General features: G+C 33.7%; 1 protein-coding gene across 1 annotated transcript in view; it reads left to right on the top strand.

The window, feature by feature from the left end:
• LOC134254078 (calmodulin-binding transcription activator 1-like) overlaps window positions 1-13,094 on the top strand; it is a 43,853-nt gene that overhangs the window by 10,440 nt on the left and 20,319 nt on the right. The window contains exons 2-4 of the mRNA XM_062736643.1: window positions 147-232; window positions 1,685-1,776; window positions 12,416-12,619. Coding sequence (XP_062592627.1) covers window positions 175-232; window positions 1,685-1,776; window positions 12,416-12,619 — 354 coding nt within the window. The 5' untranslated portion in view covers window positions 147-174. The remainder of the gene's footprint in view (window positions 1-146; window positions 233-1,684; window positions 1,777-12,415; window positions 12,620-13,094) is intronic.

Raw genomic sequence — 13,094 nt, 5'->3', positions numbered from 1 at the left:
TCTCTTGGTACTCGTTCTGAACACTAGTTATCCATATATGTATTGAGTGAAATGACATAAAACTTAAGTGATTCTGAGGGAGTTTGACAGTTAAGTGACCAATCTATTTGGGGAGTGGATCTAATTGAGTGTTTTGTTTTTGACAGATGAAGTGAAGTGGTGAGGACCGCTGGAATGGGAGAGCCAGCCTCCTCCTCCTCCAGTCACCAGGACAACAGCAAGGCTCCCCCAGGTAAATATGTTACATACTCGGGTACTGTATTAAGATTCTTGGACCATGCAAGTCCTTCTGTATTTTGCATCACAGAAAGGTTTACTTGTATATTCTACATGTACATAGTATTTGTATTTTAGCTGTCTGTCACAATGCATTCTATTTGCAGACCAGTGGCATTCTCATCATTAAGATCTGTTATTTAAAGATATGCATAAAGTTAAAAAATATGTCATAATGTATTCAGATGTTGGCAAATTTTGAGTGTTTTTCCCCTTCAAATTAAAATTTTACCTTTATTTAAATACAAAATAAGATTATAAAAAGTATTTTGCTCAAACTAAATATGAATATAATATTGCAAAGAACCACAAAGGCATTTATTTGGGGTCCTTTATTTACCTATGAAGTACAAAGTATCGGTATGAAGAAACCCAAGAATTCTGGGTTTTCATTTGTTACTTCTTCCATCACCTGTGCATCATTTTGTACTAGAAATTCCGTGTTCTCTTGAGTTTTTATACATAGGTATAAACCCATCAGAATGGCCTTTACTAGAATCAGAATTTATCTTGCAGAGGTAATGGACACATTTATGGAATTAGATGTATTTATCGGATGATTGTCATGATAACAGATTGCATAGATTTACCTATCTAATACATGTAGATTGTATATTTTCTGTGCTTATTTGAATCATCCTTTCTTCATGGACTCTAACCTTTAAATACAACAAATATAGGCTTGAGCTCACCTGATCTGAAAGCTCAAGTGGGCTTTTTGATCATCCAGTATATTAGAAGAATCTCTGAAAATCTGATGAGCTTGAGAAAGTAGAAATCGTGGACCCCAGGGTTGCATGGGTCCAACCTTAATATGTGATCAAAGTTTCTCATGGAACTATAAATCAAGAAGTTAAAAAACTCTTATTATCATGATTATGCAAAATAATAGAACTATAAATTTGCAAACATCCCCATGTTTTGTGAAATCGTTTTCTTAACTGATAATTTGAACCCTGCTGGGTTAGTTGGCTAAATTCAATATCAATTTTACATAATGCAAGTAAACAGGAAAACAATTTTCTAAGCAAAAATGTCATTCCTATTGATATTGAAGCATGCTCATGGTATGTGCATGGGTTCTCAGATCCTTTAGAGTTAGGGTGGGGGCATAATATGCTTCACAAGAAAATATTAAAATCTTTTAAAAATCTTATGAACAGCTTGGCTGAAGTAACTGAAAGTGAGGATTATTTGTGTTTAATAACTTTTAACCTCTTGAACATTATTATAGGAGATCTTCTGTTTTGTTGAATATATATTAACTACAAGATTCTGAATTCTGTTAATTGTTTAAATATCTTTTGCGTCATACAGTTGATTTACACTCACTAAGGTGAAGGCCATATGTTTAGAACATCAATGAAGACGTAACAGTGGTTATTAATGAAGAATTTTAAAATTTCAGGAAACAAGGAGTGGGTACTCCCAAAACAGTTGGAGGATATCCGACCGGCGAGGGACTTCCCCCAGTACAGACACCGATGGAACACCAATGAAGTAAGCTAAAGAGCGGGCTATTTTTAGGTCACCTGAGTAAACTCAGGTGACCTATTGCTATCTGTTTTTGTCCATCGTCGTCCGTCGTGCGTTAACTTTTAAACATTTTCAGCTTCTTCTCTGAAACCGCTGAATCAATTTCAACCAATTTTGGCATATAGCATCTATGGGTGAAGGGGAACAAAAATTGTGAATTTCATGGTCCCTGCCCCCCTGGGGCCTGGGAGGTGGGGCAAAAACCACTAAAATTAGTGCAATCTTTAAAAATCTTCTTCTCTACTCCTGGACACCAAGCAGTTAAACTGTTGGTATGATTGTAATCAGCATTGAGTCCTCTACCAAAATTGTGAAATTCATGGCCCCAGGGTCAGGAGTTCTGGTGTTAGGGCGGGGCTCTATTGATTATATAGTGAAAATGCATTAATTCTTTGAAAATCTTCTTCTCTGCTCCTGGGTATTAAATAAACTTATTAAGTTCATAGTTATGATGAGCAAGAGTGCCTCTACCAAAATTGTGAATTTTATGGCCCCGGGGTCAGGGGTTATGGTGTTAGGGCGGGGCTCTATTGATTATATAGTGAAAATGCATTAAATCTTTGAAAATCTTCTTCTCTACTCCTAGGTATTAAATAAACTAACTAAGTACATAGTTATGATCAGCAAGAGTGCCTCTACCAAAATTATGAATTTTATGGCCCCAGGGTCAGGGGTTCTGGTGTTAGGGCGGGGCTCTATTGATTATATAGTGAAAATGCATTAATTCTTTGAAAATCTTCTTCTCTGCTCCTGGGTATTAAATTAACTTATTAAGTTCATAGTTATGATGAGCAAGAGTGCCTCTACCAAAATTGTGAATTTTATGGCCCCAGGGTCAGGGTTATGGTGTTAGGGCAGGGCTCTATTGATTATATAGTGAAAATGCATTATTTCTTTTAAAATCTTCTTCTCTGTTTCTGAGTATTAAATAAACTAACTAAGTACATAGTTATGATGAGCAAGAGTGTCTCTACATAAATTGTGAAATTTATGGCCCCAGGGTCAGGGGTTCTGGTGTGAGGGCGTGGCTCTATTGATTATATAGTGAAAATGCGTTAATTTTTTGAAAATCTTCTTCTCTGCTTCTGAGTATTAAATAAACTAATTAAGGACATAGTTATGATGAGCAAGAATGTTTCTACCAAAATTGTGAATTTTATGTCCCCATGGTCAGGGGTTCTGGTGTTAGGGTGTGGCTTTATAATGATTATATAGTGAAAATACATTACATCTATTAAAATCTTTTTCTCTAATTCTGGGTAATAAGCAGATGAACTATTTATATAGTTATGATGGGCGCCTCTTCCAGAATTGTAAATTTCAAGGCCCCAGGGTCAGGGATACCAAAATGGGGGGGGGGGCTCTACTTATATACTGAAAACAAATTGTTTGAAATCTGCTCCTTGGTATTAATCAAGTAATTTTGATAAGCAAGTGTGTGCCTTTTCAAAAATTGTGCTATGTGTAGACCTAGGGTCAGGAGTTCGCGTGTGGTAGGAGCACTCCTGATTATTGCTGACAGTGGTTTCAATAAGATTTTCAATAGAAGGAAAAATAGATGGAATAGCAGGAAACCAGTTTCGGCGAGGGGTCTGGGGGCCGCCTTAGGCCCCCAGCGGGTCCAGGGCAGAGCCCTGGTGGGGGGCCCAGGGGGGCGAAGCCCCCCGGCCGAAAACGAAAATCAGCATTTTGGACTCATTTTTCTTTCCTCTAAGGCCATTAAAAAGTTCCATTTTTTCACATTCCTGTCACTATCAATTATCAAATTTTACTTAAAAAGCCAACTAGAAAACAAATTTTTACCTTTTCACAGATTTGTTTGACAGATTTATGAAAGACTAAATTTTTTTCTTCTGAAACTAAGTGTCTATAAAAACATATAGACAACATGTGTGAAATTCTAGGTAAAACATTATACTAGAAATTCTACATATTTAGTCCTTTTCACATAAATTGGTCAGGACTTTTATTCAAAATTCAAAAAAAAGATTATAAAGTTAAAAATTTAAGATTTTTAAAACACTTTGGTGATGAACAGTACCCCCCAAAAATGGAAAAATTCTGCAATATTGAGACTTTTCATAAAATAATCTTGACGACTTTGTACAGATTGTCAGAACAAAAATATTAAGAAAATGGAATTTGATACAAAATACTAGTACATTAAAACTTTTCCAAATGTGAAAATAATATACTTTTCCTGTATTTCAAGAGATCTTGCACAAATAAATGAGAATGAAATTTCACGTTTTCAGTTTGTGGAAATTTTGTAAGAATTTCTACGTCTGAGTCAAGATTAAAATATTAAGACTTTTATTCGTAATGATTACGTCTTAGCTTAACATTTGAGATTTTGTGGAAAGCCTGTAAGAATTCATACATTTTTTCGTAAGGTCTTAATCACCGGGGAACCCCTCACTTAATATTGAGGCTGCCGCACAATCAATTTTCAATAGAAAATTATAAAACACAAACAAATCTTTTCGGAAGGGACCATTTTTTATGCCTCTTAACGTATGTGATCTCAAACCCATGTGTTACAGCAGCAGCACGTTTCTCCACGACTTCGCTCAAATATTCGTTGTCCGCGACGCCATTACATGACACTTGACTATCGATCTAATCAAACTTCCTTGAAAAAAGAGCGCACTCAAGGGAAGCTACTCTAGATCATGGAAATAGTTGCGGTAATGATTTCACGTAGCAGCACCGGCAAAATTCTTATGACGGAAATTTCATAGCCGGCAAAATTTCTCGTACAGGCGGTTAATTTTGCCGGTTGCCGGCTCTTATTGAAAACACTGTCCAGACAGGAATTCAGGGTGTACTTGATCAAGTGTTTATGCAGATACTTTTCCTTTACAAATCCTGACAGTTATTTCCTATACATAAGCTGTATAAATGAATTTTATGTGAATTTTTTTTAAATCAAATAATTATGAACTTGATTTATTATATTATTTACAATTCGATATAAGTACACAGAAATGACAGAATCATGTAAAAATAAGTTTCTGGTAGACAGGTAGTGTACAATACTGTAAAATAAATAATGGAGGAAAAAATCCTTTATCAGATGACAAATCATGTGCTAAAAAAGTATTTTTACCATTTGGATAATTCAGTATTCTCAGTATTGTACATATACTTCCTATCATTGTGTCTGTGTATCATGTTATAAGTATAATGACTCCCAGGAGTTTTTTCTTCAAAGGCTTTGTCTGGAGATGCTAGGCTATATTTACCAGTATATGGCAGCCAGAGCAGCTTATCAATAAAAAAAAAACTTTTGCCAAACTTGGGAAGAGTCCATTAATCACTAAATTTTACGTTCAGTACATGACTTCACTCTAAATATATTAGCCTTCATCTTGATTAGTTTCTGAATTATGCATATGTTGATTAAATTCAAAATATTATCAATTTTATTAATTAACTACATAAAACCCTTTGCAAATTATTTCTTAATTATCAGATTTACAGAGGATTCATAAATAGTCATGTTCTTCCATGAGATTTGTTAATTGATTTACATGGAGGCTGAAATTACCATGAATTAAATTACTGGAAATGATTTCCACTACACAGAACTCGTGCCAAGTAGAAGATGGAATTTAGAATATATTCATTACATGAGATAAGATCTAAGAGGTGAAGATGCAATCTGATGGTATTTAGTACCTGCCTTCCTACTGAAAAATCTGTTACCGATGAACAGAGTCGTAAATCCCTGTGCTGCTCTTTAAGTCTGCTAATAGCTCCATTATAAAAGCAGGTCCTTGGCAGCAATTTGTAGTTCAGATTTAAGAGGTCTTAAACTTCTTAAATAATCTGCATCACCATCATTTTCTGACTGCAGTGATCATGGTGATTAATGTTTAGTAGAGCATTCACTGCCAGAAAATGGCTTTTGTATCTTGAGTTATTCTAAGGTCCATGCAGAGTTTTCTTATTTCAAAGCTTAAACTTATTGTTTTATTAAAGTTCATTGCTCTTCCTTGAAGAACTACCTTATATATAAAATGATTTGTTAAGATTAGCAGGCAGTACTTGAGGGCCTTTTTTTCAAACTGAATTTTCCTGGATGTCCTACCATAACCTATAAAATTGCAGCTATGAACATCCAGTCTAGTGGATTTTAAAATTCAAAAGATTTTCATTTTAATGCTTATTTTAAAAATCCATTTTAAAAGTAGAGAAAAGTCTTAAAAAGGTGCAGAAAACTAAGAAATAACAATCAACATTATCAAAGAAAATCAAAGATAATTTAGATTAAAGTTTGAGGTTGAAAAATTTTTATATTGTATGCAATATATCATTTTCAGTTTAAAAAATCTTTGCAGAAGTAATGCACATATGAAAAATATAAAAGCACCCCAAGACAAAATGAACTGCTGTTTTTAGCTGATATAGCAGTGTTTTACCAGTTTTTCAAAGAACAAAGTACGTTATTGGTTGATTTTCGCCGAACATTGAAATAAATTGATGTTTATCTGACTCAGAAGTTAGGAACTTTATCTTTCTAGCAATATATGACTTGCTTATATCTGATTACGTGTAACACATCGCAAATAATGATAAAAAGTGGTGTTTAAGCGCTCGTAACGTCAGTTCCGACGTTCATTTTGTTAGAAGACGTCATTGACGTACATGTCTTTCGTGCGTCATACAAAAGATCCTATATGAATAAAAGTGATGTACGATTGTCTGTTAAATAGAATTTATCAATCCATTCAAAGATATTTTTAGAATTTCTTTGCAATTATGTTTACATTTGATCATTAGGGTCATAGCAGAGATGGGGTAGGGATTACAGGATTTTACATGAATATATGTAATGCATATAGAAACATCCGACTGCCTGCATAGGACATAAAACGACTCCTTTTCCAGGAGCTCGAGTTACTTTTATAGCTTTCTCTCTTTCCATCTCTATATCTTATTAAATACACCGTTACATACCTATGTAGATCCTGTATATAATTTTTCAAAATTTGAGGTTATGGAAAGGGGATAATAATAAATGATGGTAGCTATAATACTTGAAATAAATTAAAACCTATCATAAAAACAATTTTAACACAGATAATGCAAATAACCAAATTTCACAAAGGGTCAATATTCATTATTCCGTTGGACTTAATCCGATTGTATCTTTTAAATTTTTATCGAAATAATTATATATTGGAAACCGTGGACCATCTCGACGATGTTGTACGTGTTGTGGATGAATCGTGGAACTCAACTCTAACCAGTATTTATTTTAGCGACACTAAACAGCTAGAGTTTACCCATGACACATAAACGTAATTTAAATGATGCTTTAATTTATAATAACAAGTATATATTTTTTTCATGTTTTCAGTATAATTGTTTTTTAAATTCTTAATTTTTTTTTTAAAGAACACTATGCACAGGATGCTAGAAAGTCAATCTTGCACACACGTGAATTATTTGCTTGAAATAAAACTTTCAGGTAATTGAACACAGTGGGAATAAACACCCACTCTGTACATGATTGAATAGTTAGCACGCCCGTGGTAACCCCCCCCCCCCTTCCTTTTTTCCGAGACTAGCTTTCTGCTGTTGATTTAGTATGGATTTTTAAATCCAATGTTCGATTCTACTTACCGTACCCTCATCCCCCCTTCTCCAGGTTTCAACGTTTTAAACGCGCTTGAAATCTGTCTTATTGAAAAATAGCAGCTGTATTGCACAGGCGGCGCACTGCACAATGCTCAAATGTTTCGAACTTGAGGTCAATCCTTTAGAAATGCATGATTTATAAATATCTACCTAATATATTAAAACACTGAATGGTTGCTGTAAATGCTTTTTCCCGTCCTCGGTATATTAAAACGGCAGAAGCGGTTTTTCCCCTAAGTATTATAAAAATAAAGGAAACTATTTGGGACAGAAATTGTTGTCAAACTGACACTGTAACTTTGCTTTTCTATTTGAGAGGAAAGAAATAATCTTAAAAATGGGGATATTAATTTATTATTGTTGAAAACTTGTATGTGTACAAACTTTGTGCGTTTATTTGGTATTAAATCATTTCTTAAAACTTAAGATATTTTACATATCTTTTTTAAAATTCATTTGATGAATCAAAGAATTAAATTCTGGTAATTAGGGCATTTCTCACAAGCACTTGTTTCATATAGAGCACCCCTTCCTTTCTCTTTCTACAAGGTACATGTACCTATACAGTGCAAATCAGTTTCAAGCACCCTCCGCTTTGATCTTCTTTAAATAGTTGGCATTGACAGTTTTTTTTTTCTTTTCTGATCGGGAGATGGAAGGCGGGGGGGAGGGGGGGGCTCCGAGCCCCCTAAAGATTCACGCATTGCGATGAGGCGGATCTGAGTTATATAAACGGATCGACATGTATATTATAAAGTAAATTGCAGGTATATTTTACATGCACTCCAGGCATTTGAACAAAACCAGTGTAACACAATATCTGACATAAATTAAACTAAGCTTGTGTGCAAAGTGCTCATCATCATAATTACCGCCACACTGCGAAAATTTTCAACTTTCCGCTGCATTTTTTTTTTTTCAATAAGAGAATTGCAGACTACATATAGGATGAGCCAGCAATGATTTCCAGAAATGAAATGCAGGACGCATGAAAATTGCACTGTTTTGAAACTAAAAATGTTTTATTATCTAAATAAATTTCAAATAAAAAAAAACTTTTACCTCCCCGTTATGAACAGAGGAAACAGGTTTTATGAATGTATGAGTTGTACTTTTACTCAACCTTTACATGCATAAGTCGATAGCTGGCTGATGAAAGAGTCAATGTGTCGGTTATGTATATAATACATTTACCTTCAAATGTACATGTAGCGGTAATGTCACGGTAACCTTTTTTTGTAGCAGTAATGACAACTTTGAAAAAAAAATGATACGCATCCTTAGAGGGCTATATAAATATGGCCTTAATTTTTTTTCTTTATTTTTGCAGTGTATTAAAAACAATATATAATGTTTTTTGAAGCTTATAAAATTGCCGTTCTGTAATGTAAGTATGTCCTGCTTCGTACATCGAACAAACCTTCGACATTGAAAAATGTCATATTATAAGCTTCTCAAAATGGACAATTCTTCGGTTAGCCTATAGGCTGGCAAGTTCATGGAAAATTACGTGAATTTATTGATTAAATAGAAGCATAAGATTATTTATCTTTATTTTTTGTTTGTATAAGTTGCTTATGACTGATGGATTTTCCCAAGTATGAGTTGTGCAAAGTACAGCGGTAAATAAGGTAAATTCGGAAACGCGGAATTATTCAAGACACATTATATGGTATAACTCCCCCCCCTCCCCCTCCCACCCTCAATAAAAAAAGACATCAGGACTAACAACGCATAATTTATGTAACTGATAATAGCTATATACTTTAAAAAGTCTTGCTAATTTTGAATTAAAATATATAAAATATGTATTTATTATTTATCAGGTCACCATCAAATGCACATTATTGAGGAAGGTTAACGCTCTACGTTCATTGTACCTGGCACTTGATCCCACCTCTGATGTTTCGGAGGTCCGTGATTTCTCTGCTCCGATTTTGTATTGTTTTACGGACTTTAATATTGAATACTGTTCGTTATCTCCATATCCTTCTTGTACATGTAACGCAGTCTGAACCATGCAACCAATGAAAATCCCGACACTAAAATGGTTCATTCTTAATGTTAAGGGATTTTATAAACTTGAAAAATAATTATAAAATATGATTACTTGTATCATCTCTAAATTCTTAACTTATGAACAGATGTGGATTTTATCCTGTATGAATTTCTTTGTATTCAGCAGTAAAAAGAACTGTTTATATTATTCGTTTCCTACGTAAATACTGTGTAAAATCAGCGTAAAATCTTGAACGCTAATATTGAATTTTGATTTCCGGACTTACTTTATATAAAAAAGTATACTGTTCCCACTCATTAACCGACACGAATTTAATACTGGACGGAGATTTTTAGCCAATAATTTTATACACAAAAAATAAAAGTGGTTAATGCTTGGGAACATATTCAATTTCATCAATGTTTACTGATTTTTCATGAAAAATAAACGGATTTCGCTGAGCAATTGCTGTTTGGTGTAGTACTATGACGTCACTGTAACATATTACGTCATATTTATATAAGTTGACTTTAGCTTTGATCTTATTGTAATTCGAAACATAAAAGACTTGCATAAAAAATCGAAGTTTAAAAATAGTTAAATTTCTCGGCCGCATATAGCTAATAACGTACTTTGTTCTTTACAGCTGTTATTTAGCAGTTCTCAGCTGTTCATTTCATAGCTGTTTTCAAAACTGTTTCAAAAGCAGTGTACAGTCTCTTCTGGAGCAAAAATTATGTCCAAAGTTACAAAATATTTGATAAGAAGGGTATACCTCTAGGTCAAAGTCATGAAGTCAATAATGGTGTGAAAAGATTTTTCTTAAAGTACCGGTAGTTGTCATGGGTATTGTACATGTCAAATATAAAAACCCTATCTTCTCTGATTCAATAGTTATTACCATTGCAAAGTAATTTGAAGAAGACTGAAGGTTTAAATTTATAAGTTCATGAGATCAAGAAAACAGAGTAGGCATTGGAAAGGTCTCATAACAGATAATGCTCATGTAAGCTATAAAATATAATGTCTCATTCAAAAGTTATAATGATATATTAAAAGGTCAGATTTCAAGGTCATGGGGTTAAAAGGTTTAGCACCCTTGAAAACTTGTCACACTCTGGTATTGCACAAGTCAAAAATTAATATGATCTCCTTTTTAAAACCAATCACTGATATTTAAAATTTCACGAAAATTTAGTAGGCCAAACTTCAAGGTCATAGGGTCAAAAATGGTCACTTAATTTAAATGCAAAACATGAAAAGCCTTATCTTTTCTTGTTCAAAAGTTTTGACCAAGGTTAAAAAGTTTTTGTCACAGAATGTTGCTTTCAGGAAAGTGGGAGAGAAAAAAAGTATTTGTTATATATACAGTATTTAAATATACTTTTTTAGCTCACCTGAGCCGAAGGCTCAAGATAGCTTTTCTGATCAAAATTTGTCCATTGTCTGCCGTTGTTGTCGTTGTTGTTGTCGTTAACTTTTCACATTTTCATCTTCTTCTCAGAACCACTAAACCAATTTCAACCAAACTTGCTACAAATTCAAATCATGACCCTGGGGGGTAGGGTGGGCCCACAAGGGTGATCAAAGTTCAACATAGGAATAAATAGGAAAAATCTTTAAAAAATCTTCTTCTCAAGATTCACTGGGCCATGAAAAATGAAACTCATGCAGAAGCATCATCTGAAAGGGAAGATTCAGTTTCGTTCAAATCATGACCCCTTGGGCACGGGTTTGGCCACAATGGGTTTTACATAGAAATCCATGGTAAAAATCGTTAAAATTCTTCACAAAGCCATCATGATATTAATCATCAATTTAAAAGCATAGAAAGGTAATGTAGATTTGAAATTCAGGAGAATAGAGGAGCCATAAAGAGAACAAATGAATACAAAGGCTATATCAATAAAAAATTTTCTTACAAATAACAAAACCATAATGTGTCACAAAAGTTTGTTTAAATACCCCCTCCCCTCCCAGAACCCATTTTTATAATATATTTAAACCTTTCAATACTGAACTAATTTTTGCTTTTACCTAGTCAGTTGTTTGGGTGAGTAATGTGGCCCCTGGGCCTCTTGTTTAAAAATTTAATATGTTTATTTTATTTTGTGTGATCACTTCTTGATTCACTGTATGAATTAATTACAGCAATTAGGGCATCATGTGCATATTGACAACTGTAGACATATTCAAGAAACAAATAAAAAAACCAAAAGCTTACATTTTGTCTGAACTCTGTATCTTTTAGATGAGGTGAAACTGGTGCAGGCCAAATTGATTTATTATGAAGCACATGTATAATTGTAGAAATACTGAAATTAGTCACCTTACTAGGGAAGAATCAATTCTGCCTATATATTTAATTCCCTTCTTGGTACAGAAACTTCTCGATCAATTTTGTCATGCCCCTGATTTATGTTTTACTGTTTGGCAAACAGAGGAATGAAAAAAAAAGTTCAAAAAAAATTGCACAATACTTGTCAATGTATTTTGAGATCTTTTTGAATGCATTGATATAGCTAATAGTATGTCAATTTTTTGTAAATTTAGATGTAAATAGTGTACATAAAAGTATTTGAATATTAAAGTTTTAGGAGGTAAATTATGAAGACTGTGACAATCCCTCATTAGGTGTTAATATGCAAGGACAGCTAGCTGTTAGCTTTATTTGATTCTCTGTAATATCCTTTTAATTTGTGTAGAATGTAATTAATGGTTCATTAACACATGGACTAGATTAGCTCTGTTGATGTATTTATGGAGATCTTTTGGAAACTGCCTCTGATGTAAAATTTGATTCTTTAATTGTGTTCAGGATTTTTTTCTACCACCCATACTTAGTTAGTGGTACAATGATAAATCAAGGAATAAAATTTCAGTTGACAGAGTTTTTAGTATGAAAAAAGTATGCATCTAAAAAGAAATAAATAAAAACTTATTTGTTTCTTTAATTAGGAAATTGCATCCATTTTGATTGCCTTCTCCAAACATAAAGAATGGCTAAAGATGGAGATGAAGATTCGGCCACCGAGTGGTTCCATGTTAATGTACAGCAGGAACCGCGTAAGGTACCGCAAAGACGGCTACTGCTGGAAAAAGAGAAAAGATGGCAAAAACATTCGCGAGGACCACATGAAGCTGAAAGTCCAGGGTCTCGAGGTGTGTAATAATGCTCATTACCCTTGTTCCAGTTTTACTGTTTGTTATTTTATAGATCCTCGTAAACAATAAAAGGAAAATGAGGCATTAAGCTCCATTCAGAGTTATGACTTGCGTAATTCTGATTCACTGCACATTATTGTCTTCATTGCTCAGAAATCAAGCAGTGAAAATGAATCTAAATTTGATACCACAAAGGCTTGTGATGTATGAGGTTAAAGTTATTGCAGTTGTTTTTAAGTACCAGTCCACATAAAAATCAGACAAAACTGTAAAAAAGTGATACATGAAGGTTTTCAGAATTTGATGATTTTTCACTCATAGATTCACTTTGAAGTATGAACAATGTATGTAAAAGGAAAAATGTTTTGAGTCATGGTAACCATGGAAACCCGACCAAAGAAATTTCCCTAGCAACCGGCGGATTTTTCAGTGTTGAAGGACAAAAAAATCACCTATCTTTGAGGCTTAAAAT

This window comes from Saccostrea cucullata, unplaced genomic scaffold (genome assembly GCF_032062105.1).
Source record: "Saccostrea cucullata isolate Sc308-1 unplaced genomic scaffold, CSIRO_AGI_Scuc_v1 ctg319, whole genome shotgun sequence".
In the NCBI taxonomy this organism is placed as follows: domain Eukaryota; kingdom Metazoa; phylum Mollusca; class Bivalvia; order Ostreida; family Ostreidae; genus Saccostrea; species Saccostrea cuccullata.
The sequence above is the reverse complement of the archived record's forward strand: the minus strand, read 5'-3'. Positions and strand labels throughout refer to the sequence as shown.